This window comes from Camellia sinensis, chromosome 5 (assembly GCF_055761805.1).
Source record: "Camellia sinensis isolate YWXY chromosome 5, ASM5576180v1, whole genome shotgun sequence".
Classification (NCBI taxonomy): Eukaryota; Viridiplantae; Streptophyta; class Magnoliopsida; order Ericales; family Theaceae; genus Camellia; species Camellia sinensis.
The window spans coordinates 58,488,159-58,515,959 of NC_138965.1; the positions used below are offsets into that span (position 1 = coordinate 58,488,159).

Below are 27,801 nucleotides of genomic sequence, written 5' to 3' on the forward strand. Positions count from 1 at the left end.
AGACTTGTGAGAAGTCATTCCAAGAGCTTAAGATTAGACTCACCACTATTCTAGTATTGATTATACCGGAGAGGGGTTTGGGTTATTCAGTATATTGTGATGCTTCACGGGAAGATTTAGGTTGTGTATTGATGTAAGAGGGTAAAGTAGTAGCCTATGGCTCACAACAGTTGAAAATGCATGAGAAGAATTACCCTACTCATGACTTAGAGTTAGCAGCGGTGATATTTGCCTTGAAAATTTGGAGGCATTATTTGTATGGTGAGAAATTTGAGATGTTCTCTGATCATAAGAGTGTAAATTATCTGTTTACACAGAGAGACTTGAATTTGAGACAGAGGAGGTAGATGGAATTCATAGAGGATTACGACTTTGAATTGCATTATCATTCGGGTAAGGCCAATGTTATGGCCGATGCTTTGAGTAGAAAGCCCATTAGCAATGTAGCTTCTATCGCTATCCAAGAATGGGTAATGTTGGGTACTCTTAATGAGTTTGACTTGCATCTGGGCGAGTCTGTTGAATCTGCAGCTTTGTTTTCAGTAGTTGCACAACCTACACTTGTGAACCGAGTGTTAGAAGCACAGAGGGGTGACCTTGAGGTAGAATCCTTCGGAGAGAAGATCTCCAATGGAAAGGTAGAAAGGGGTTTAACTGTGTATCCTGACCTGAGTGTGAGATACCGTGATCGCTTGTTTGTACTGGAGTCTTGCTGAGAGGAAGTACTCCGAAAGTTTCACTATTCACTCCTTGCTGTGTATCTGGGAGGCACAAAGATGTATCATGATCTTAGTCGCCAGTTTTGGTGGAGAGGTATGAAAAAGGATGTGGCTGTGTTCGTATCAAAGTGCCTTACTTGTCAACAAGTGAAAGCCGAGCATCAGAGGCCAGCGGGTTTGTTGCAACCCTTGCCTATAGCTGAGTGGAAGTGGGAACATATCAGGATGGATTTTGTTGTGGGTCTTCCGAGGACTCAACGGGGTAATGGTACCATTTGGGTGGTAGTTGACTGTTTGACTAAGTCAGCACATTTTATTCCCACGCGTGTGAGTGATTCGGTAGATTATCTTGCCGATTTGTACATTAGGGACATAGTGAGGTTGCACGGGGTCTATATGACGATTGTTTCGGATAGAGATCCATGTTTCACTGCTCGGTTGTGGCAGAGTTTGCAGAGTGCCTTGGGCACTAAATTAACTTTTAGTACTGCGTATCATCCCCAGACTGATGGGCAGTCCGAGTGTACTATTCAGATCCTTGAGGATATACTTCGAGGTTGTGTCCTTGACTTCATGGGTTCGTGGGAGAGGCATTTACCCTTAGTGGAGTTTGCCTACAATAAAAGTTTCCATTCGAGTATTGGTATGACACCATTTGAGGCATTGTATGGTCAACCGTGTAGATCCCCTATGTGTTCGGCCGAGGTGGGTGATGCACCTTTGTTAGGTCCAGAGTTGGTTCGGGAAACGACGGAGAAAGTAGTACTTATCCGTAAGAGGTTAGCTACGGCTTAGAGTCGCCAGAAAAGTTGTGCCGACCATAAGAGGAGACCTTTGTCTTTTGAGGTGGGAGATCATGTCTTTTTGAAGATATCACCTAAACGGGGTTTGATGAGGTTTGGAGAGAGTGGGAAGTTGTCTCCTCAGTTTATCGTATGAGGAGAGACCGGTAAGAGTCTTGAATAGACGGGACCAAGTCTTACGAGGCAAGAGAATTCCCTTGGTAAAAGTATTGTGAAAACATCACAGAGTCGAGGAAGCGACTTGGGAATGTGAATTAGAAGTCTGAGAGAAATATTCGGATTTGTTTATTGATGCAAAAGTATGTATTGAGAATTAATTTTGTTAATGAGAAGTATAAGCATTGTCTATTTTTTTACTTGTAAGAACATTGTATATGTTATAATTGTTTGGGAAGAACATGGATTCAATGTAAAAATTGTATATGTTTTAATTGTTTGGGAAGAACATGGATTCAATGTAAGCATTGTATATGTTTTAAGAATGTGGAATATTGTGGGTGTTGTATCACTCTTGAAAGCATCGAATATGCTGTTGGTAATCATTTTGGAAATTGGCTAAAACATGGTTTTGAAACATGATTTGTAATTTCGGAGATGAAATTCTTTAAGGGGGGAGGTTATAGCGACCCTGGTTTTGACCCGTCTCTTGTGGTGTTCCGGACTCGGGTTTGTATGGTTTGAATGGTCGTTCATGTCTTGCTTTCCTTGTCTTCCCCTGAATGTTGGTTATTGGGTTTTAGTTGTGTGTTTGGAACAAGTTGGTTGCTTGTTTTTCCAAGCCTTTGTTGCCCAGAATTTGGCTTTTCGGCTCGAGCGGGCATTCTTGCGCTCGAGCGGGCTTCATAAATTTCACTCTACGCTTGAGCAGGAATTCGGGCGCTCGAGCGGGGACTGTGTCTGCAAAATACTGGGAGAGCGTATTTCACGGTCGAGCGCAGGGTTTCACGCTCGAGCGGGAGTTTGTGTCTTACGCTCGAGTGGGGCTTTCCATGCTCGAGCGGACCATGTTATAACAGATCGTGAAAGTGACATTTCAGATCATTTTCTGCTTTCTCTCTCTCTAAAAGTCTCCAAATTTTCAGATCTTGAGCTTCTCTCTCTAGAAACTCACATTCTCTTTAAGATTTCATCTAAACCCATTGAATTCTTGATCCTAGTGTCTTTGAGAATTAGGTAGAGGGCTTCAAGAGTTTCGCATTGATCTAAGTAAAAGTGGGTTTTGTTATTTTTGGAGTTCAACCTTGCTTTGCTCATCTTTTCTTCTTGAGATATGGATTTTCTACACTCTAATATGGTTTTTAGCTTAGTTATTTGCTATTGTGTAAAGATAATGAGATTGGGTTGTGGTTTGGACAAATCTAAGATTTGGGTGTTATACGAAAAAGAGGGGTTTTTGATGAAAGTGGCATAAATGGGTTTGAGGTTTGGATACAAGGTTGTATTGTGCCAAAATAGTTGTTTTTGGTGTTTAGGTTGATATTTGGTAAAAGGGAGGGAGGGATTTTGCCCTAATTTGATTAAATCATTATTTCGCATAACTAAGTGGGAATAACATTGAAAATGTGAAATTGGAAGGTTGTGACTATAAATGGTGATATTGGATATGTAATATCTCACCTATGGAAGTTTTGAATAAACTATTTATTTTGATATTGAACAACTCTTTAGAAATAATTGCATTGGGCTATTGGTGGAGGATAGTTATGATTGTATAGAAATTACATGAAAATTAGGCGATTTAATGCTAATCCATTATTGGTGTCATTGAATATGACCATGTTATAAATATATTGTATATATGTTTATTGGGAGGAGAAAGGGGATGTACTCCATATGTGATTATATTTATAAATACATTGCACATGTATATTTGTTTGGGAGGAGAAATATGATGTACTTCATTTAAAGTAAGTTGGCCGGAGTATCCTAAGTGAAAGACCCGAAAATTTATATATAAATGGGTGTCGATTCCTTCGGACGAAATATCCGTAAAATGGCAAGTTTGAAGTGTTTATGTGTGTTGTGCATAATTGGAAAACTATTGAGTTGTAGTCTCATTTTGGTTGTTGAAAGATAATGAATTTAACTTATGAATTGAGTAGCATGTATGAACTTGAAATGAATTGAAGGAAAATGGAATGAGGTTGGGTCTTAGTGACATATGAATATGCAGGCCTTGTAGATGTTTTAGTATCGATATTGTTTATGCACGTAGTATTTATACCTTTGCTAAATCCCATATATTGTGTTAGATTATCTGCAACGCCCTCAAAATAATAACATTAATCCCATCAATTTAGACATGCATTGATATAAAAGATAAACATCATTCTATTCATCAGAGTAATTCTTTACAAAAGCATTACATGTTAACAACAAAAGCAAATGCCCTACTGGCTTACAGTTTTCCAAGTTAACACTTGGTTACAAAGAGGAGAGTACTAACTCAAATACACATTAAGCCTTTGGCTTGAAATTACATGTAATACAACAAAAGATAACACAACCACAAACGTCTGCCTGCCTCTAGCCTCTCAAGCTATGTCCTTAGAGGTGGCATGCTTCCTGTACCTAAAAATGGTGTCCCATAAAGGGTGAGCCAGAGCCCAGTAGAAATACACTAAACCAACTAGAAGCAATGACTAAAAGATTAGCAGTTGATAGATGGTCAACACTTGTACACTTGTTTACCTCACATTACTGTTCCATGACATTCGTGTTCGTGTTACAATTCACTTTTCATTTCTTATTCAACTTAGAGTTTGAAAACAAGGCTCAGTGCCCTGGCCAAATCATTTGATGAGATCATAATTCCCCACTAGAACACTTTCAAAATTTGTGATGGATATACATGTTGGTGTCATATCTAAGTCAAACAAAACATTTCCATATTTCTCAATGATATATATTTTAGTGTTATATCAAATCAAACAAACAATTCCATATTTCACGAATAATAATGATATACATTTTAGTACTATATCAAATCAAAACAAACACTTCCATAAGTCTCAAATAATACACATTGTAGTGCTGTATTAATGAAACAAAAACACTTCTAATTCGCAGCCTGATACACATTGTAGTGCTGTATCACTATCACACAAAATTCGGTTTAGAGGTCCAGCCCCATTCTTCCAATAAACCGTGGAGTACAGCCCCTTTCTCCTCCCACACAATACAATGTATATAAACAATTATCATATACAAATTCAACCTATCAATACAACATTTTGATGTATTAAACCAATTGCCATGTTCATTAGCATACTCAATAGATTAGCTTTAGTTTGCCTAATCATCATACATTGCCTACAACAATCAAAACTATCCTCCACCGATAGTCCAATACAGTTATTTCTAAATAGGAAATAAATGCACCAATTTGATCTATTATCAACAGTTTAACTAGGTGAGTGATAAGTGAGTCCAACTACACCCTTTAACCCCATATCTTTCTAATTTGAATATTTCCTATTCAATTTCTCAATTCCCTAAATTTCTTGTACAAATTAATTTATCAATGTAATTAGGGCTTTACCCATAATCTACATAACAACACTAAGGTTCCATTTTCTTCAATAGTTCAACATTAGCCTCATTTCTCTATATCAAACATGCATATAGGTTTACATATAACAAACCCCCATCTTTTGTAAAATTACACAAGGACCCAAACTTTCTCAAAAATACCCAACAACCCCCAACATATCAAAATGCTAAAATTCATAGACAAAGCTCATAAGGGGGAGTAAGATATCCCTACCTCAAATTCAGAGCTCAAAGGGAGAAGATGACGAAACACAAAGTGCTCCAAAACTCAATATGCTCGGATCAAAACGTAGCCCTCGACGATCAACACAACTTTTGTAAAGGCCAAAGGAGGGGAAATCACTCCTACTAGATCAATACTTAGAGAGAAGTTGAGTTTTAGTGAGAGAAGCTCTCAAATAGCTTTTTCGAAAAAGTAAGAGAGAGAAAGGATGTTGAAATGTGATTAAAAAATACACAGCTGCCAACTGATATACGCATGATCCGCTCGAGCGGAGAATAGAACGCTTGAGCGTCAAGCACAAAAACTGGAGCCGCTCGAGCACCAAGACACAAGAACAAAATACATCCGCTCGAGCGCGAAAACCAGTTCGCTCGAGCGTAGATTACCCCCTCTCAGAACTTTCGCAGACAATGAACACCCCGCTCGAGCGCGAAAACCAGTTCGCTCGAGCGTAGATTACCCCCTCTCAGAACTTTCGCAGACAATGAACACCCCGCTCGAGCGCCAACAGACCCGCTCGAGCGTGAGGAAACCCGCTCGAGCGTGAAAAACACATTTATAGAAATTTTGCAGAGGCACAGATACTGGAAGTGTGAAAACTCCGCTCAAGCGTGATATGGTCCGCTCGAACGTACAACTAAAAATCCAAGTCCGCTCGAGCGCAAAGGTACTCGCTCGAGCGTACCACCAAAACTCTGGGCAACAAGGAAAGGGACTAAGGCTCAACCAACCTGTTCGAAACACGCCCAACACATCTTAGAACTCAGATATACGGAATTTAAAGGATGACAACATGACATACAACCACCAACTCCACAGAACCTAAGACCGGAACACTGTACATAAATGGGACAAACCCAGGATCGCTATATTATCTCTACTGGGCTGTTGGCTCACCTTATATAGGAATACTATTTTCAGGTGCAAGTGAGATGTTTCCTCCAAGGCAATAGCGTGGATAGACTTTCGGAAAGCAAGAGCTTCTTAATTATGCCTTGTGTGTGTATATTTGTTATTTGTAAAGCCAAAGGTTTAAGATGTAATGAGCAAGACTCAATTTGTGTAACCAAGCGATGACTTGGAACGATGTAAGCCTACATGGCATTTAACTGGTTGTTAGACAGTGAATTCTGATATATGAAAGTATATTGTTTCTCATATTTATTTTGCATATGAGTTATCTTTATTGTATCATTTTGGGGGCGTTACAGTGACATTTTAAATTTTAATAAAATAAAATTTAAAAATTTTAAGGGTCTGTTTGGTAACGTTTATGTTTTCAGTTTATATTTACAAAAATTTTATAAACTGATTTTTGTTTAATTTTTATTTATTTTTAGAAAAACATAAACTACAAACGCGTTTGGTAATTGACAAAATGTTTAAAAAAAATTTAAAATATAAAAAAGAGTGAGAAATGGCAAGTGGTGGTGGAAGACGGTGGTGGAAAGTGGTGATGGTGGGTGGTGGGTAGCGGGTGGTGGTAGGTGGTGGTGGGTGGGTGCTGGTGGTGGGTGGGTGGGTGGGTGACGGTGACAGGTGGTGGGTGGTAGCGAGTAGGTGGTGGTGGTGGTAGTGGCAGGTGGTGGTGGCAGGTGGGTAGCGGATGGCGGGTGGTGGTGGGTGGTAGCGAGTAGGTGGTGGTGGTGGTAGTGGCAGGTGGTGGTGGCAGGTGGGTAGCGGATGGCGGGTGGTGGTGGGTGGTAGCGGCGGGTAGGTGGCGAGTGGTGGTGGTGGGTGGGTGGGTGAGGGTGACGGCGACGGTGGCGGGTGGTGGCGAGTGGGTGGTGGCGGTGGCGGTGGTGGGTGGTGATGACAGATGGGTGGCAGATAGTAGGTGGTGATGGGTGGTGGCGAGTGGATGGTGGTGGCGGGTAAGTGGCGGGTGGTGATGGCGGGTGGGTGGATGGGTGGGTGACGGTGGCGGGTGGTAGGTGGTAGCGAGTGGGTGGTGGCAGGTGGTGGGTGGTGGTGGCAGGTAGGTGGCGGATGACGGGTGGCGGTGGGTGGTGGCGGGTAGGTGGCGGGTGGTAGTGGTAGCGAGTGGGTAGATGATGGTGGCGGGTGGTGGGTGGTAGCGAATGGGTGGTAGTGGTGGGTGGTGGTGACAGGTGGGTGGTGGATGGTGGTGGTGGTGGGTGGCTGGTGGTAGCGGGTGGTGGATAGTGGTGGCAGGTGGGTGGTGAGTGGCGGTGGCGGGAAGGTGGCGGATGGTGGTGGCGGGCGGTGGATGGTAGTGGGTGGTGGTGGGTGGTGGTGGTGGCGATGGGTGGGTGGTGGTGGTGAGTGGGGTGGCAGGTGGGTGGTGGTGGGTGGTGGTGGTAGGTGGGAGGTGGTGGCGGGTGACGGGTGGCTGGTGGTGGCAGGTGGTGGTGGCGGGTGGTGGTGGCGGAAGACGGTGGTGGAAAATGATGGCGGGTGGTAGCTAATGTTGGGTGGTAAAAAAAAAAAAACTCAAAACTCAAAACGGGAACACATTTTTTGAGTTTACATTTTTTGGCCAAATTTATAAACTGAGATCACTGATTTATAAATCAAAAATTTACCAAACAAGTTTTTATTTAAGTTTTTAAAATTTTTGTAAATATAAACAGAAAATTGAAAACGTAAGTGTTACCAAATATCACCTAATTAATTAATTTTTGTGTAAACTGGTTGATCTTTAAACCTAACTGATTAAGCTAAATTGTTTTTGGTTTGAATGATTTAATCGTTTAATCGTGATTTTAGCGATTTTACATGTTACAATGATTTTTTTTTACTCATTAAGTTTTTAAAATTTCTTTAATTATTTTCTTTTCAAAAATCAATATGATAACTTTTTAAAATTCGTATTTTTTTTTTTGATACCCAGAACACTCCCAAGGCTACATGTTACAATGATTCTTTTTTACTCATTAAGTTTTTAAAATTTCTTTAATTATTTTCCTTTCAAAAATCAATATGATAATTTTTTAAAATTCGTATATATATATATTTTTTGATACCCAGAACACTCCCAAGACAGGACCCTTAAGATCCACCCTTACAAGCCAAACTGGGGGAAGTTAACTGATCCACCTAAACCGTCGGATTTCCACTTGAGTAGTAAGGGATTCGAATCATGATCAGTAAGGAGAGGAGCATACTCCCTTATCAATTAGGATGGCCCATTGGTGATAATTCGTATATTTTTATTCTAAAATAGTGAAGTATTGGAACTATGTTATTTTTTTTATTATAACAAATCATAATTTTAATTACTAATTATCAATACAATAATTTTAATCTATTTATACTATATATTATAGTAAAGGAATATTTAAAACAAAACTTTTAAACTTATATATAAAATTTTATTTATGAGAGATAAATATAAAAAAATTAAATGTAATTATTATATTTTTAATAAATAATATATTATTTTATCTCGTATATAAATTAATAAGGGAGGAGCATTGCTCTACAAGTTGATCAATTTCCATTTTTACCCTCCATGATTTTTTTTTATATCTATGCTTAGAAGTTTTTGTTTCTTGTAGTCAATTGAAACTGAACTCATACAAGAAAGCAACCCCTTTTTTGTGGTCCATTAAGGAAAGCATTAAAAGTATCCAAAAAAAAAAAAAAAATTTCTTTATTCGTTCCAGATACGATAATTAGTGCCTAAAGTTTATAATATTAACTTTTATTATTTTTGCAAGCTTTATTTATTTATTTGTTTGTTTAAAAAATACATTAAATTGCTAGCATTTTTTTTTTTTTTTATAATGATTGCCCTAACATATTTTGCCCAAACAATATGATAAAACGATAGTTTTGTATATAATAGACTTTCTAATATTTATGTGCAACTTAAGAATTACATTTTCATATTGAAGTTTAAATGGAAAAAAAATATTGACAAAAATCTATAAAAGATATAAATTGATAATAGTATTGTATCTAATAGACTTGCTAATAATTAAATGCAACTTAAGGATTACGTTTTCATATTGAAGTTTAAATGGAAAAAAAAAAAAAAAATATTGACAAAAATCTATAAAAGATATAAATTGATAATTTAATTTATGATTTCTTTTAAAGAAACTGTTGAATTCACATTCTCATGTGGCATAAACTGTTGATTTTCATATTGAAGTTTAAAAAGTGCTCATGGACACACCCCACCCCAAAAGAGAGAGAGAGAGAGGGGGGGAGGGGGCAGAAAAATAATATGAAAAATTTATAAATTTTAAAATAATTTTGACTGATTTCAAAATTATTTTTAATTTTTTTAAAAAAAATTATTTTTTATCGAATTTCGATGCTAGATTATGCCACATGAGAATTTGTTAGCATTTATTTGTAATAAATAAAATGAATTGACATACTAATTTTAATCTTTGATCAAGTTAAAAACTGAAAGGCATGGTTGGACGAGAGGAACATGCACAATAGTCATGAGAGGAGATTAAAGACATTAATGGACTATTAAATTCTGTTGAATTAAGCCTGAAAAATAGAGCATAATTTATTATGAGAAACATTTAGGTTCGTTAAATGCCCTTGTAACTTGTTTGGAGGACATCTTTTCTCTAGTGAAAAACAACATGTCCATCTAAACTGAGAAATGATAGTGTATAAAATTAAAGTACAAAAAATATACAAATATATATATATATATATATAATGTGTGATTAAAATTTAGGGCACTCGGCTCATAAATTTAATTAAAAAACTTTTGTGGCAATAGCTTCAAGTTTGTTTTTTTGGGGCCAAGAGAACAAAATAATTTGAAAAGACCATATTATTCTTACTTCTATGTCTATCACATTACTTATATATCAAAGTGTCATCTATTTGTTCACGTGCTATTCCCTATTTGTCTATGTGTTATCAATTTGTCCACTTAATTTGTTTATTTGTCCATATTACTATCACCACCAGTCGTCGCCTACGGCCATCATCATCGCCAACCTTTTAGAGGACAACAGTGGTCCAGCTACTGGTTTTTGACAGTTCAACAATGATGTAACGGCAATGGATAAAAATAAAAAAATAAAAAAATTCCTTCAAAATAATAATTTTTTTTTTGTTTTTTTTGCGAAATAGTTTCATTAACCATGCCCTTATCTCCATAAAAGATCAATCATTGGACCAAATATCATATCCCCCATAGAAATGAACTTATCACCAATTATTTCTAAAATTTATCTTGAGTTTTATATAGACTATACATAAAAGAAATTTAAATCACACAATTACACCCATTTTTTTTATATTTGTAATTATGTGCGTGTGACCCTATTGCTCTTAATTAAGCATGGCTTTGGTATTATTTGGATTAAAAAAATTTATAAAGAAGTTATATAAAATAAAAGTAAACAACATACAAAATAAGAGTTCTTTTCTTTTCAAATGTTTTTGGCGGCTTGTTTAAATTTTGAGTTAATTACACAAAAAAAACTACTCAAATGGAAGTGAATATCACTTCAATAGGGGTTGAGACCCCCTCACTCCCCTTGTATTTGATTGGCTAACTTTTTTTTTTTTTTTTTCAATCCCCAACCCCCAAGTGTGTGTGGGGGTGGTGGGGGTGGGACTTTTGAGGGGGGATGAATCATTGTTGATATCACTTTACCTATATTGATTCTTCAATTTTAAAAAAGGGTTAATTACATTAAGATCTCCTTAGCTATCAATGAATATCAATTTATCCCCATCATTTATGAACTATATACACATTTTGTCTCTTCTCAACTATCAAAATGTATCACTTTTACCGCTCCAAAAAAGATGTATACGTAGGATTTTAATGGTTGAGAGACTCAATATGTACGCATTCGTAAATAACGAATATCTACTAGTAAGTAAGTTATTTTTATGTAATTAATCCTTTTAAAAATCATACAAGTATATATATATATATATTTTTAAAAAAAAAAATCCTATTTCATGCATTTGTATCCCATTTGGTCCTATGATTTTTTTCCTATGATAAAGTCCCATCATATAAGTTGTATGGAAGATTAAGGCCAAGTTTGGGTACTTCCAAAAAAGTCAAAAAGTCAAAAAGTTACTCAAAAAGTTAAAAAGTTAACACTATTCACCAAAAGTCAACAATTACGGCTGCACAACTCCCAATTCAAATTTTTCTCTACAAATCAATTTTTACAATTTTTTATTACACATTTTTCAATAAAAAGTCAAAAAGTTAACCCAAACATCCATATTTTCAACCTCAATTTTTTAGTCCAAAAAGGCAAAAAGTACACTTTTTTAGTCTTCCCAAACTTGGCCAAGTATTTTTTTTTTTTTTCAAAATTTTAGACATTTTTATACTTATTTATGTGTAAGCTCAACTCTAGATTAATAGTCGGCATACTTATATGGTAGCTATTTTTTTTAATATTTCATCTTTAAAATTCTATAACTTTCAATTTACATATCTATTTTATTATAAAATTTATATTTTTAAAAACTACTCATCTATCAAACAAGTTCCCAATTGAATATAAAATTATAAAAAATATATAAGACCTTCACACTATTTTGAATTTGAAAATGTAACTTCTAAAATTTCACATAATTTTTAAATTGAAATTTTTTCAAATTTAAATTTATAATAGTGTGAAATTTCACTTATTTGAAATGTAAGAAAATAAAAATAAATTTGACAGTAAATTTTTATAGTAAGATAATTCTTTATTCTCTTTATTCTCTCCCTTTTTTTAAAGTAATTTTCGTATTTTTGAAGTGTAAAAAGTGCGAGTTCATATATTTTTATTAAATATTTTAGTAATTTATAGAATAAAATATGTCAATCTTCATATTTGTTATGAATAAAAATAAATGTTTTTTTTAAAGTACGAATATTCACACTTCAATGAATAAGAAAATGTGAATGTTTGAAAAATATAATTTTAAAATAAATAAATAAAGTGTGAATATTTACATCAACTTTCACACTTTTTTTAAAATTCACAATATTTGATTTATTAAAAGTATGATATTCATATTCATAATCATTACATTATTTGAAAATTTACATAAATAAAAATATAAATCATAGTGTAAAAAATAAATTAGATTAGATACTCCAATGAAATCTTTTCCTATAATTAAACTATAACTTATATAAGTGCACTTATTTAGATAAGTGTACTTATTTGAGTCACACCATCTTTTTACTTTTCTGTATATTTTTTCGTAAAAAATTAAAAAATATATTTATTTAAATCATTCTAAATATTAAATTGTGATTCCATTGTTAAATTTGAAGATAAGATTTTTTTAGTCATTTTAAAAGTTATAGGACTAAATGAAATTGTAAATTATGAATAAGATCAAATAAAATACAAATTATAAATATTAGATTTATGAGTAAAATCCCAAAAAAGTAAAAATAAATTTCATATTGAATGAATTAAAATGTAAGATTATGTTTGGTTAAATGAATAATTGAGTAGTGTTGGTATAACTAACACTTGAATTTTCAAGTATTACAAAATAGTGACATAAGTCCAAAATCTAAAATATAAAAATAGTAGGTGAGGCCCCCAAGAGCAAGTGGGTCCCACTTCCCAAGGTCTTTAAAATGCATGTGCTGAGAGCTTTCCAATTTGTGCAATTTTGTTGTTCTCAATCCTCAAAAGCTGAAGTTAAGAAGGGTCTGAAAAAAGAAGAAACCGTGTGTTCATTCTCTCTCTCTCTCTCTGCTCATTCTTCTTATTTCTTTTCATTTTTGTATGGACAGAAAAAAAATAAAGAGCATAAAAGTGAAGAACTAAGAAGCAAAACAAAAAAAAAACAAAAGGCCCTATCGCTTTGAGGACCTCCAAACGAGAGAGAGAGAGAGAGAGAGAGAGAGAGAGTGAGTGTCACGGGTTCAATGTGCAACAACATGATGATGAGAATCAACATCAACATGTCAGTGTTAGTGTCAATGGGTTGGTTGTTGTTGTTTTTGTGGGTTTGTTCATCTTCTGTTACAGCTTCTGTGTCTTATGATGACAAAGCCTTCATCATTAATGGGAAAAGAAGGATTCTCATTTCTGGCTCCATTCACTACCCAAGAAGCACCCCTGAGGTAACCACCATTTCCATTGCCTTTCACATCTACATATCTGCATATCTACATGTGTGGGTGTGTGAATGCCTTGTCTATTTGTTTCTGCAAATGGGTATCTCTATTTTTGCCCCTTTTTTATTTATTTATTTATTTATTTTAAATGTATAATGCTTTGGATTTTGATTTATTTATCTGGGTATTATGTGTATGTTTGATTCTGCAAATGGGTATCCCTAATTTTGCCCTTTTTTCAATGTACAATTGGATTTTGATTTTTGATTGATTTATTTGCTTTTTGGGTCGGTTGAAGATGTGGCCTGATCTTATACAAAAGGCAAAAGAGGGAGGACTGGATGTTATACAGACATATGTTTTTTGGAATGGGCATGAGCCTTCTCCTGGACAGGTAATCAAAAACCCATTTTCTTTTTCAATTTTTTTTTAATTTTATTTTCTTAATATTTTCACTTGTAACTGTTTTCAGTATTATTTTGAGGGGAGGTATGATCTGGTTAAGTTCATCAAACTGGTGCAACAAGCTGGCCTTTATCTTCATCTTAGGATTGGCCCCTATATTTGTGCTGAATGGAATTTTGGGTATTACTTACAATATTCATTTAATATTTGTTGTATTTTTTATTTATTTATTAAACCCAAGTTGTTTTAAGAATTAATTGCCAAATGAATGTTATTTTGAACTTATTACACCACTTAAAAAACAAAATAAAAAATTAGTGGGTTTGATTTAAAAAAAAAAGAAAAAGAAAACCTCTATTGTATGATGTATATGTATGCATGTATTTAGTAATCTGTTTTATGTTAAATTTACTTTTATATTTATATTAAATATTGAATGAATGAATCTCTGTTTTGTGCTCTGTTTGAAAACAGGGGATTTCCTGTTTGGCTGAAATATGTTCCTGGCATTTCTTTTAGAACAGACAATGAGCCCTTCAAGGTTGTTCACCTTAAATCTTTCCGTTACATATTTTGAAAATATTCATTTATAAACTAACTAAGTCTTAATTTCCATTTGACTACATTAAAGGCAGCGATGCAAAAATTCACAGAGAAAATTGTAAACTTGATGAAGTCCGAAAACTTGTTCGAATCTCAGGGAGGTCCAATTATCATGTCTCAGGTTTCAAAATTACCTCATCCTAGTCTTTGCTCTTTTTCTAGAAATGAGTTTTTAAAAATCATTTTATTGATTCTGTTATTTATTTATTTCACAGATAGAGAATGAATATGCACCTATAGAATGGCAAATTGGTGCTCCCGGTAAAGCGTATACGAAATGGGCCGCAGAAATGGCGGTCGGTCTTGACACAGGGGTGCCGTGGATTATGTGCAAACAAGAAGATGTTCCTGATCCAATTGTAAGTATTGTTTTTAAGAACAAACTTCGACAGTTTCTTTTTTCTGTTACTTGTAATTTTCCTTCAAGTGAAAGTACTGTTGGTTCGTGGATTATATTTGTGCCCCGTTTTCCTTGGTGGGGTTCTTGAACATTATTTATTGTTCCTCAAGTAGAATAGTTTTCATAACACAGTTGGGGCCCCATTTGTATGTTTAGTGTTATCTTTCTTACATCTTTTTTCTGGGTTTTGAGTTTAGAAAAATAATGAAAAGAAGAGAATGTGTTTTTTTCTTGATAGTCATAGTTTGGATTGTACCTACCCAAAAATATTTTGCATTGAATTTTCATTTTCTTGAATTGGACAATGGCAAATTATCGATTCTCTCTCTCTCCCTCTCTCTCTTACTTGATCATCTTACAGATAGACACCTGCAATGGTTTTTACTGCGAAGGCTTCAGACCGAAAAAGAGCCATAACCCAAAAATGTGGACTGAAGCTTGGACTGGCTGGTAAGTCACACATATGTCACCCATATAACTTAAAAACTTTTTTTTTCCCCCTATTTCTTTGTTGTTTTAATTATAAATTATTTCATCCTTCAAACAACAGAACTCAGTTACAATTTTTTCTGAATTTCTTAATTGATTCTTTGGATTCCTCTGTTTTATCATCAGGTATACAAGGTTTGGTGGTCCAATTCCTCAGAGACCTGTTGAAGACTTGGCATTTTCAGTGGCAAGGTTTATACAAAATAATGGTTCCTTTATTAATTATTATATGGTGAGTTAATTCTTAATTGTATGCTTATCTTATACCAAGTAAAGTATATTTTTTATATTTCTTATTTTTTTTTTCTTTCATTAGTACCATGGAGGAACAAATTTTGGACGGATGGCTGCTGGTCTCTTCATTGCCACTAGCTATGATTATGATGCTCCAATTGACGAATATGGTATGCATACACATGAAAATAACTTGATTATATTGTGCTGAGGTTTTTGTTTGTATTACAATCTTTACCTAAGCAATTAAGATTTAAGATTGTTGCCAATGCATACAAGTAGTCTATTTGTGCAAACACACATTGCATGGAAGGAATGGGACCGTACAATGTAACACAAGAGATCATTAGCACAATTATTCTACCTGGGAGCAGAATAAAGATTTTTGTTTTGTGGACTATATATGATCTTTTTCATAATTGACAATCAAAAGAAGTAAACAATTGGAAGTGATAATAAAAAAGAAAACACAATTCAATATCACATAAACACCAATCACATAGAAGTATTATTCAGTAGTTCAATCCCCAGATATAATTTTTAAACTAAACAGGCAAGAGAGTGAAAGAGATTGAACATCGATGGCATGAAAAGATTGGTTCACCTTTGCAAGAGCATCTCATTTTTGGGGAACAAGAGAGGAAATAGAGAGAAAAATAAAGAAGGAAAAGAGAAATGAGGGAAGGAAAAAAAAGAAAAAAGAATCTCAAGAAAATGTTCTTAGCAAAATAACATACAAGCAATTGTAAGGACTTCAATATAAGAATCATGGGCAAAAATAAAATCTGAAAGGGTAAAATTGGAAACTTTTTTCACAAACATATGTCAAAATAGAATTTTTCAGAAGTTCAGTTGGGGCATTTGAGATATTTGCACATTTCCCAGTTGCCACTTGCTAGCTCTGCCCATGATATTCTGCCTGTATATATGTTATATGTTAGGGCTTTTCTGATGCAAATAATGATATTTTTGGCATTTTTATGACGGGTAATTTATCATATGCAAGGATTACAAAGGGAACCAAAATGGGGACATTTGAGAGATTTGCATAAAGCCATCAAGCTATGTGAACCGGCTTTAGTTTCTACATATCCTACAGTGACTTGGCCGGGCAATAATCTCGAGGTTTGATTAACTCTTCTGAGGCTACAAGAAAGCTATGCATATCTATTACAATTTTCTTCATGTGCATCATTTTGACAATCATCAATATTTGCTCCTTTTCTCATTATTTTTCATTTTCCAGGTTCATGTATTTAACTCAAAGTCTGGTTGTGCTGCATTCCTTGCAAACTACGACACAAAATCTTCAGCAACAGTGACCTTCCAAAATATGCGATATGACCTCCCTCCTTGGTCTGTCAGCATTCTCCCCGACTGCAAGCATGCGGTTTTCAACACCGCAAGGGTAAGGAAATAGGGTTTTCCCTTTAAAAAACATCCTTCAAAAAAAAAAAAAAAAATGAAGAAGAAGAAGAAATAGGGTTTTCACTTTGCTTGGTTTGGGTTTTCTGAAAACATGTTTTAGAAAATTCTACTTTTTTGTTTTTCATATTTTTTTCTTTTCACTAATTTTTAAAAATATTTTAAGCAATTTTTTTAATTTTTGGATACACCTAACATAAATACACTTAAAGAGTATAATATTGGTGAAAAAAATATTTAGAAATTTACTAAATACCAAAAATACAAAAAAAAAAAAAAAAATACAAAAATACAAAAATTTAATACATTTTTTGTATTTTCGTGTATTTATTAATTTTTTAAAATATTTTTTCATAAATATTTTACTATTTAGATACATCTAAGTTACCTACATCTAAAAAAGTAAAAAAATTGTTTAAAAATTTAAAAATATTCACTAAAAACAAAAAAAAAAAAAAAAAAACAAAAAATAAAAAACTCAGGTTGCGTTTGGTTGTGTTTTGTAAATGTGATTTGAGAGTATGAGTTATATTTTGAGTTTGTGTGTTGTAGAATTATGATTTGAGTATAGAAAATTTGTTTGGTAAAGAGTTTTGAAAATAGTTTTGGAAAAGAGGTTTGATTTGAGTGGGGAATTGTTGATGTGATATTTGATATGTGATACAAAAATTTACAACTCCTAACTAAACATACAACTCAAAATTATTTTAAAGCACATTAAAAATTAAAAAAAATTCAGAAAATATTTTTCCCAATTATATAAATCAATTGCAAAAAAAAAAATAAAAAAAAAAAAAAAATCTATATAGCAGAGGACATCCGGGTGGATGTCCCCAAGGATGTCCGGGTGGTAGTCCCTAGGGACGACCGGGCGGTCTTCTCTTGGCCAAAAAAAATACAAGAGACGCGCAAAATGGACAGAGCTTTCGGCAGAGTTTTGGAAAATTAATTCCAAAACTCTTACCAAACATGGAGCTGAAACTAGCATGTAGAATCACATTTCAAAAGCACAACCAAACATAGCCTCAAGTTATAGAAAACTGAACTCAAAAAACTAAAATCAAACACACTGAATAGTGTCCTCTTATTGTCTCATTTTTTTTTTTTGGTGTCCTTTTCACAGCTATTTGAAGTCCATTCATTTTTTTGGTGCTTTTTAATGTCTTCTCAAGTCATGTTTTTAACATCATAATTTGGAATGATACTTTGGATACTTTTAATTTTGAAAATGATATGCATACATTATTTTCATGCGAGATTTAAGATAAGAATGATGTGACAATGACATTCTTACAATTATGAACCAAAGTAACGAGCATTTTGACTTCCAATGAATTTATATAAACGAGACACATCATTCATTTTGTAGGATTTTTTTTTTTTTTTTTTTGTATACGAATTTGTATGTGTAGCATCACCCTTTTAATTTTATTTATAGAAAACTTTCATTATGTCATAATTTTGTAAATATAAAAAATATTAGAAAATAGGAGTAAAACTGCATGCATCTTGCCTTCCGCAGAACTCACTTTTGTTCAGTGTGTTATAGTTTGATTTCATTTGAGAAAATTAAGGTTGAGCTTTTGTTCAATGAACATCTCTTTCAAAAAGTTCCCAAAAATGGGTTTTAACATCCAATCAAATTTTTTTACAGATAAGCTCCCAAAGTTCACAGATAAAGATGGTACCTGTAATTAGTGGAGCATTCTGGGAGTCATACATCGAAGAAACTGTCTCTGCCGATGATTCAGACACGGTTGCAATGGATGGACTATGGGAGCAAATAAACGTGACCAGAGATGCCTCAGACTATTTGTGGTACCTCACAGAGTGAGTGTTGTTGAGAGACAGTTTTCATTACAAATTTAATAATAGCTCATCATAATCTAGTTGATAATTTAAACTGATTTTCTTGTTTCCTACACTCTTGTTTTCCCTCTAGTGTGAATATACAGCCTGATGAAGGATTTTTAAGGAACGGGCAATATCCTGTTCTTACAATTATGTCAGCGGGCCATGCTTTGCATGTTTTCATCAATGGGGAACTATCAGGTAATATGGACTTGCTAAGCATTTTTGTAAATGGAAAAAGAAGTATCATTAAATATGCTTTAATCTGTATCCTCATTTACTGATATATGTTTTTTGACAGGAACCGTGTATGGGGGGCTAGAGAATCCAAAGCTGACATTTAGTGACAATGTGAAGTTGAGAGCTGGCATTAACAAGTTATCTTTACTTAGCGTTGCTGTTGGTCTTCCGGTTAGTTTTTGCTTTCTGACAAAAGTTTATGTTCGTTGGATGTTAATGATGCTAATTTGATTATTGGATAAATTTCAGAATGTTGGTTTGCATTTTGAGACATGGAATACTGGGGTTCTTGGTCCGATCATGTTGAAGGGTCTCAATGAGGGGACAAGAGACTTGACAAAGCAAACTTGGTCTTACAAGGTTTGTTTTCACAATATTTTCCAATCCATTTTTCTGTTGCCAATATAGTGCTTGCATTTCAGGAAGGTTTTGTATTTTCTAGATAATGAAACCAGAAAACACAAAATGAAAACACAAACACAACCAAACAGACCAATTTGAGGCAATGAGGTTACCTTTGAATACATGTTTCCGCACAGGTTGGTCTGAAAGGGGAAGCTTTAAATCTCCATACACTTGGTGGAAGTTCCTCTGTTGAGTGGACACAAGGATCAGTCTTGGCTCAAAAGCAACCATTGACATGGTACAAGGTGATAATCTTCCCAAAACCCTAATAAATAAATTCTTTTTATTGTTCTTTCATTTCTGTAAATACGTAAATGAATTTATGAATCAATCTTTTAATTCATTTGACGATCTTTCCAGACTACGTTCAATGCACCAGAAGGAAATGATCCGTTAGGTTTGGATATGAATACCATGGGAAAGGGTCAAATATGGATAAATGGCGAAAGCATAGGACGCCACTGGCCGGGATACATAGCACGTGGTAACTGTGGCAGCTGCAACTATGCTGGAACTTTCAAGGAGGGTAAATGCCAAAGTAATTGCGGAGAAGCCTCTCAGAGATGGTGAGGAAAGTTTTAGTAATAACAATGTCAGTTGTTTCTAGGGTTATTCAAAATATCTGGTGGAACCGGTAAATCAATTCATTCCAGTCCAAACCACCGGTTTTTATTAGTTTTGGTCCTGTTTCTGGTTTAAAAAATGCTAGAACCATTCAAATTGATTCGGTTCATGGTTTTAAGGCTTCAGTTAACCGTGATATATTTGTTTATTATTTTTTAATATTTTTGTATTAAAAACAAGCAGATAGAAGCAATTAACAAGATCTGAACACTAATCTTGATTGTGAAATTGACTAGTTTCAACCAACTCACCTACATTGATAGTTGATAGTTTGTTTGGTATTATAAAATATATATCCATCTCCTGTTATATAAAATTTCTAGAACCGAATTGAACCAAATCAATCTCTATGTTTTGGTTTTGGTCCAGTGACATAGGCTCAACGGTTCAGTTACAGCTCCAAAATTTCTGGGACCATAGAAACTCATTTGATTCATAATTTACTCTAAAACGGACAAATCTGATTTTGTATGCTCTAACAAACGTTATGAGGCTGTCAATTTCAGGTACCATGTTCCGCGGTCGTGGCTTAAACCAAGTGGGAATCTGTTGGTTGTGTTTGAAGAATGGGGTGGTGACCCAACTGGGATTTCTTTGGTTGGAAGAACAATTGAAAGGGTCTGTGCCGATATTTTTGATTGGCAGCCAACTCTCAAGAAATGGCATATGGTAGCCGCTGGCAAAGTAGATAAGTTGCAACCAAAAGCTCATTTGTGGTGCGCACCAGGACAGAAAATCTCTAAAATTAAGTTTGCGAGCTATGGATTGCCACAAGGGACTTGTGGAAGTTTTCGGGAGGGAAGTTGTCACGCTCACAAGTCGTATGATGCACTCAAAAGGGTATGTTTGAAAATCTCAAGTCGCTAGTATATCATTACCTTTTTGCACAATACCGATATGTCTGAGCACTAACTCGAGTCAATGGGGATTAAACTGGCTGGGCTTTTTTTAGAGAATGAAAATTCTTTCTTCATTCGATCTTTTGAGTGTCATTTGTGTACTCTAATTATCACATTTTTTTAATTATTATTATTATTATTAAGAATTGCATAGGGCAGCAATCTTGTTCGGTTAGCGTAGCTCCGGAAGTTTTTGGAGGAGATCCGTGCCCAGATAACATGAAGAAGCTATCAGTTGAAGCCATGTGCAGCTGAAATCATGCAGAATCCATACACAACCAAATAAAACCACTCAGGGATGATTTCATCTATGGTGCATAAAATTTAGTCGAGGATTTTTAGCATTTGGTTACTGATTTAGATATGCTGGAGTTTCAGTTGTACAGGAATATTAAAAAACACCATTTGGCAAGCTATAGATTCCGAAGGTGATCACAAATAAGCTTACATGTATATAAAAGAGCTGCAAGGGGGGACTAAGTACAACTACATTCAAAGATTTCAGTCTGCAGAAGTTTTAAGGGCAAATCATTTAGGTTCTGGATGAATAATTGGATGAATAATAGTCAGGTATGATGTTGTTTCATTGGTTTGTATTCGTAAAAGCAAATTAATAATATTGTCTAATCAAAGGCATTTCAACCATTAATCTCTAGTGTAGACTGCTTGTTATATACAATTCCATTTGTCATTTTTATGTACATTTTGATGATGACATTAGAACAAAACTCAGCCTTTTGGGTTCCCTATCTTGATGTAAGGTTCAAGGTAACCCAAAATAAGGAGACCACATATTTGATGTTCGAATAATTAAATTAGTGAAAAAAAATTATACTTAACACACAAGGTTCTCGCTTCTGCCTAGCAAGAAGAATCAGTCGCAAACAAGAAAAGCGCGATACACAAATTTATGTGGTTTGGCAAAATTGTGTACGTCTAATGCTCACAACTAGTTCTACTATACTGAAAGAAGACAAAAGTGCAATAAAATTACTTAGCTTGTGAAGATCATAATATGTATGTTAGAATTTACATCAGCTGATTACTGTAATACCCTTAATACATTTTGCACAACCCCTGCACCCCAACCTTCAGGCAAGGGGGCGTTGCCCTTCATAATCTCCACCAATCATCATGGAGTTGGATATGTGATTATATGGTGAAGTGTACGATACTCGTTAAGATCCAAAAACTCAAGAAACCTAACTACAAAAAAGTGTAATTACTAAGTGATAGCAGACAATGATGATTTGTGATTTGTGATTCAAGCCATCAATGGCATCATCAAGATCCTAGCAACCCTAAAATGCATCTTGCTCCGAATGTCTCCACCACACCAGTACATTGCAAAGATCCCTTAGTATCAGAAATGCAAAGATCCCTTAGTATCAGAAATCCATCATCCTTGTCAATTTGATAGTTTTACAATCATATTTATTTAACCATCATTACTGTCATCAATTTCTTGCCCAAACATTCAACAATGTACCTAACGGCAGCAGTGGAACAGGGGCAGCCCAACATCATGATTGTTCAGTTTTTACCTTTTTAGTGGAAATTATTTTGGAAGCTTTACCAGAAAAGAGTAACATAACATCAAGGCAAAAAAATAACCAATCTGGGAAGTTCATTGCTATAGCCCTATAATGCAACAGTCATTAGTAGAAACAAGAACTACTGGAGTTAGAATCATTTGACCATAAATGCAATAATTGTTTGGATATGTGAAATGAGAACATACCACCGAGTTTTGTTTCATATCGTTCCAATCTTTGTTGCGGCCTGTTTTCTTGTATAATGAACCAAATTTAGAAATCAATCATCTGATTATTTGCAGCAATTCATGCAACTCAATTCAAAGCGCAAAATGTATCAACTTATGTAATGTAAAACAAAATAATCCAGCAAATATAGTTGATTGGTTTGCAAAATAAGTACACCCAACGCTGTATAATTTATCCACAAACATGAGTTCAAGAGTAGAAAAGAAGGTTATTACTTGGAGACACAAGCTATTGTATCAAAAAAGGTACAAGTTACCCATCTTAAAGTGTGCAATTTTGGGTGTTTGTTTTATGAGATTGAGACATGGGATTGAACTCCATATCCAATAGATTTACTAGTTCTTCATTTCATTAGAAAAGTGAACGACAGATTAGGACGGACTAATAGTCAAATCTGCACCATTTTCAGCTAAATAATCCATAGATTATTTATCTCCCGACTAACCGTCCATTGCATTGCAATCTCTAGTTATCCAATCTATCCAAACTTTGTAGAAAGCTACAAAGATGAAGTATAAAAGAGCCCTATTTTTAATATTTTGACTTTGTTTGGTGTATGCCTTTGATGAATAGACTCTGTAAGTGCCGTTATGGCTATTTCCTCAATGGAATTCTCTCCTGATCAAAAAAAAAAAAGAAAAAAAGAGAGCTCTATTTGGGTAAGAAATCTATTTAGATTTTTACTATTCAAGCTAGAGTTATTATTACTAATTAGTTGGCCACATTAAATTGTTTTTAACAAAGATGTAAGACAATCCTGACAAAGGGGGTCATGCTACTGCGGCATGTCTCCCACGAAAAAAAACTTGGAAGTGAAATAAAACATTCTAATTGAAAGAAAGCAAATGGGAAAAAAAGATTTCTCTTCCCAACCTTTTGGAAATTACAACGTAGTCACTAGAATTAACATTAGAAGTATTATGCAGATGAACACAAGATAGTCCATGACCAATAAATGAATTTGAAGTTAAAATCAATAAGAATGCAAAAAACTTAAGAAATTGATGCAAGACAAGATTTTAAGCATTTTTATAATTTTAGTATTAATATTTTCAATATATTATTTGATTAGAATTCTTTTAATTTAGCATAAATATTGTACAATTATTAAGTTTCTTAATTTGGATTTATTGTCTTTCTTAATTTTAGGTTTCTTATTTGTCAAGAATGTGGGGGCCAAATAATGATGTGTTGAAGAAGGCCAAAGAATTTGAAGACATCTGGCCTAAGTTGATTTGGCTAAAATCTAAGGTAGAGTATAGTCGGCCGTATGAATAGTCGAATAGGAACCAACACGCAATCAAAAGGCTGAGTAAGCCATCAAGTGTGAGATTAAAGGTGGGCCCGACCCATGGGCCCAAAGGTATGTGAGAAAAGAAAGAGGAACGTCGACAAAAGAATGGTATGTGAGAATAGATAAAATAATTTGAGATAGAAGTAAACTTGAGAGCGTGCTAACTTGATCGTCGGAGTGCTAATTCTGGCACCCCCGACCGTAGTGTTCATCCCTTTTTCAGATAGCAATCAGGGAATCAAGGACGTCTGACTGGATACTGGAGTATTTCCAAACCACGTATTCACAATTGGCGCCGTCTGTGGGAATACTCAAACACATCCATGGTTGGAGTAACAGATGATCCTCCGATAGTCTCTGACGACATTACTCCAAGAGATGACATCACTCCAAGAAACATGCTTGGACCGGAGAATATCACCACATGACGGGTCTTGAACATTGACTCAATTGCTCAGACCTCACCCTTAACATCGGTGCAAGAGACAATGCAGACAATCGTGGATCAAGCAAAGAAAAATGAACAGCGTCTGGAAAACATGATGGTTGAGAACGAGAGCCTACGCTAGGAGTTGGCCTTGGAACTAGCCAAATCCCAACAGGCCGCATACTACGATCGGGGTTGACCTTCAGGAAAGAAGGATGATTAACGATGTCGACTTCGGAAACACGATAATAACAATGATTCTGACTCACCATCCTCAGAACCCAGAAAGAAGGGACGAGTCGATGTTATCCAGCTCATCCGAAGGAAGTCTGTATGTACGACACAAGTGAGGGAGGAGAAGTGATGATTTGGATGAAGAAGACAAAGCATGCCCCTTTTGTGTGACGAATTGCAAGGGCTGTGCTACCCAAGAAGTTCAAAGCACCGTCATTCATTTTGTATGATGGAAAATCAAATCCCATTGACCATATTCGTTATTATAAACAAGCAATGACACCGCATGCTGATGATGAAGCCCTCATGTGTCGAATGTTTCCGAGCAGTCTGGGACCACTGGCCGTCAGGTGGTACTATAAACTAGAGCCGGCATTGATTAAAAGCTTCCATTAACTCCAAAAATCCTTCAGGACAAGATTCATCACCAATGAAATCTAGCCAAAGCAAGCTGACTCTCTTTGGGCAATGCAAATTAAACCAGAAGAAACCCGTCGTGAATATTCGGCACGCTATTGGGAATGCTTTAACCTGGTAGACGATGCTTGCAATGACTACATGGCTATCACTGCCTTTAAAATGGGATTACATCCTGATAGTCCCATCCGCAGTTCGTTGACCAGACGGCCTCCAAAAACAGTTTGGGCATTAATGAAGAAAGTTGAAGAATATTCTAAGGTGGAAGACGATGCCCTACGGGTCAAAGTCGGACAGAAAGCCATTAAGATGGCTCCATCTGGAATCGTTCAGCTGATAAGCGTCGCGCCATAAAGAAGCCCTGAATCGCGAAATCGGGCTAAACGAGACAAAAGGCGTGACTCGCGCCGATCGAGTGGTCAGTGTTCATGCCGATCAAATGAACAATATCAAGTGTATAGCAGGCACACAAAACGCTCGGACAAAAAGTACACGGAGTTAGCAGAGCCGGTCAGCAAGATTTTGTTAAAAGTTCAACACCTTCTATTCTTTAAATGGCCCCCCAAAATGATGGACCTCTCGATACAAGGAGAATGGACAAGTGGTGTGAGTACAACAATTGAAAGACCACCTGGAGGAACTAGTACAAGACGGTCGGCTGGTGCAACACGTTTGAAAGAATAATCCATCAAACACGGTAGCCCTACGGTCGGATTCACCTCCACTTGGTGTGATTCACATGATATACAGCCTGTCGTCGTTAGCTGAGATATAGACAATTCAGTTGTAACCTAGCTTGCATAGGCCCACCAGCAAAACAGCCTTATGAGACTGGGAGGATTAGTTTTGACGACACTGACTTGGTCGGGGTAACTCTCCTCTACACCGATCCCCTCATCATTGAGTTACGCGTGAACAGATTCACCATTGAACGTGTTTTCATTGATCAGGGAAGCACTTTGAAAATAATGTATTACAAAACGTTTGTTAAACTCGGATTCACCAACTCACATTTGTCACCGGCTGATTACCCATTATTCGGCTTTAATGCTAACCCCGAGTATCCTTTGGGCCAAATCATACTACCATTTCAGGCAGGCACCAGATCAGTAGACGTAAAATTTTTGGTTGTCAAATTTCCTTCACCATACAATCTCATCATGGGAAGAACTTGGTTGCATACCATGCAAGCTATGCCGAGTACCTACCACTAATTACTTCGTTTTCTAATTAAGTATGGTGTTGAACAAATTCGGGGTTCTCAAAAATCGGCACAAGCATGCTACCTTGTTGCTGCTACAAGGAGACCAAAGGAACTGGAAGTGAATTCGATTGAAGTACTGGATCGGGAGAGCCTCGAGGATATTGGGAAGATCCTCAATGAAAAGGCAACTGAAGACCTGGATCGGGTCGAGATTGATGGGAGTCCTGACAAGTTCTTCATGATCGGAACTTCCTTGAATAAAGTTGACGGGCACGAGCTTGTATCCTTCTTACTTGGCAACCTCGACATGTTTGCGTGGATGCCATATGAGATGCTAGGGGTGGATCCATTTGTGGCCCAGCACCGCTTAAACATTGATCCAAAATGTAAGCCAATCATTTAGAAAAGTCAGCGGTTAGTCGCGGAGTATGCTTCGGCCGTTGTTGAAGAGGTTGACTGATTATTGGAGGCTGGGCAATTCGCGAAGTAACCTATCTTACATGGTTATCCAATATCGTGGTTGTAAAGAAGAAGAATGGATCTTGGCGTGTTTGTGTGGACTTCACGGATTTAAACAAAGCTTGTCTCAAGGACTGTTTTCCCCTCCCCAGAATAGACCAACTTGTAGATACAATGGCGCATCATCAACGCATGAGCTTCTTGGACGCCTACAGAGGCTATCATAAAATTGCCATGCATCCGGAGGATCAAGAAAATACTGCGTTCCTCACCTTGAGAGAAACCTATCGCTATAAGGTCATGCTTTTCGGGCTGAAGAATGCAGGGGCAACTTACCAGAGACTGGTTACTGCCATGTTCAAGGAATAGTTCGACCGCACCATGAAAGTATACATCGACGACATGGTGGTCAAATCTAAGGAAAAGCACGCCCACTCAGCCAGCTTGGCAGATACATTCGGCATTCTTCGAAAGTACAAAATGAAATTAAAGGCCTCAAAGTGTGCATTCGGCATCGAATCCGGAAAATTCCTAGGCTACATTGTGAACCACTGTGGAATAAAGGCCAACCTGAGGCAGATAATAGCAATTCTAGAACTTGGCTCTCCTCAGTCTATTAAAGAGGTTCAGAAGCTGATGGGAATGGCTGATGCGCTTAACAGATTTATCAGTCGTTCCACAGATTGCTGTCGACAATTCTTTCACACACTTCGGCAAGGCAAAACTTTTGAATGGACTCCCGAGTGCTAGGCCGCCTTGGACAGCTTGAAAACTTATCTCCGATTAGTACCACTCCTGGAAACCCCTTCGACAGGTAATCCGCTCATTGTATCTGGCGGTATCTGACCGGGCGGTCAGCGCTGTACTTTTAAGGGAGAAACTAGGGGAGCAGCGACTAGTTTACTCTGTAAGCAAAGCAATGGCCGATGCTGAAACACATTATCTACCAATGGAAAAGCTCATCCTTGCTCTCATTATGGCTGCAAGAAAACAAATGCATTACTTTCAAGGGCATATCATAGGTGTACTAACAGACTATCCCCTCCGGTCGGTGCTCCGTAGCGCA

The 27,801-nt window shown here is 35.9% G+C and overlaps 1 protein-coding gene across 2 annotated transcripts; it reads left to right on the forward strand.

Moving 5' to 3' along the window:
- Positions 1–12,881: 12,881 nt before the first annotated feature.
- On the forward strand, positions 12,882–21,565 carry LOC114273146 (beta-galactosidase). Of its 2 annotated transcripts, none has more exons than XM_028214902.2 (19): positions 12,882–13,347; positions 13,640–13,735; positions 13,814–13,926; positions 14,221–14,287; positions 14,378–14,470; positions 14,565–14,708; positions 15,111–15,199; positions 15,365–15,470; positions 15,555–15,642; positions 16,479–16,597; positions 16,719–16,880; positions 18,552–18,727; positions 18,840–18,949; positions 19,050–19,159; positions 19,238–19,348; positions 19,528–19,638; positions 19,754–19,959; positions 20,524–20,857; positions 21,061–21,565. In XM_028214902.2, exons 1-19 carry the CDS (start codon positions 13,150–13,152, stop codon positions 21,169–21,171), a joined length of 2,544 nt encoding a protein of 847 aa, XP_028070703.2. In that variant the 5' UTR covers positions 12,882–13,149; the 3' UTR covers positions 21,172–21,565. The 2 variants fall into 2 exon arrangements, with proteins under 2 accessions (XP_028070703.2, XP_028070704.2); XM_028214903.2 differs by having other exon boundaries at positions 21,071–21,565.
- The last annotated feature ends 6,236 nt before the right edge of the window (positions 21,566–27,801 follow it).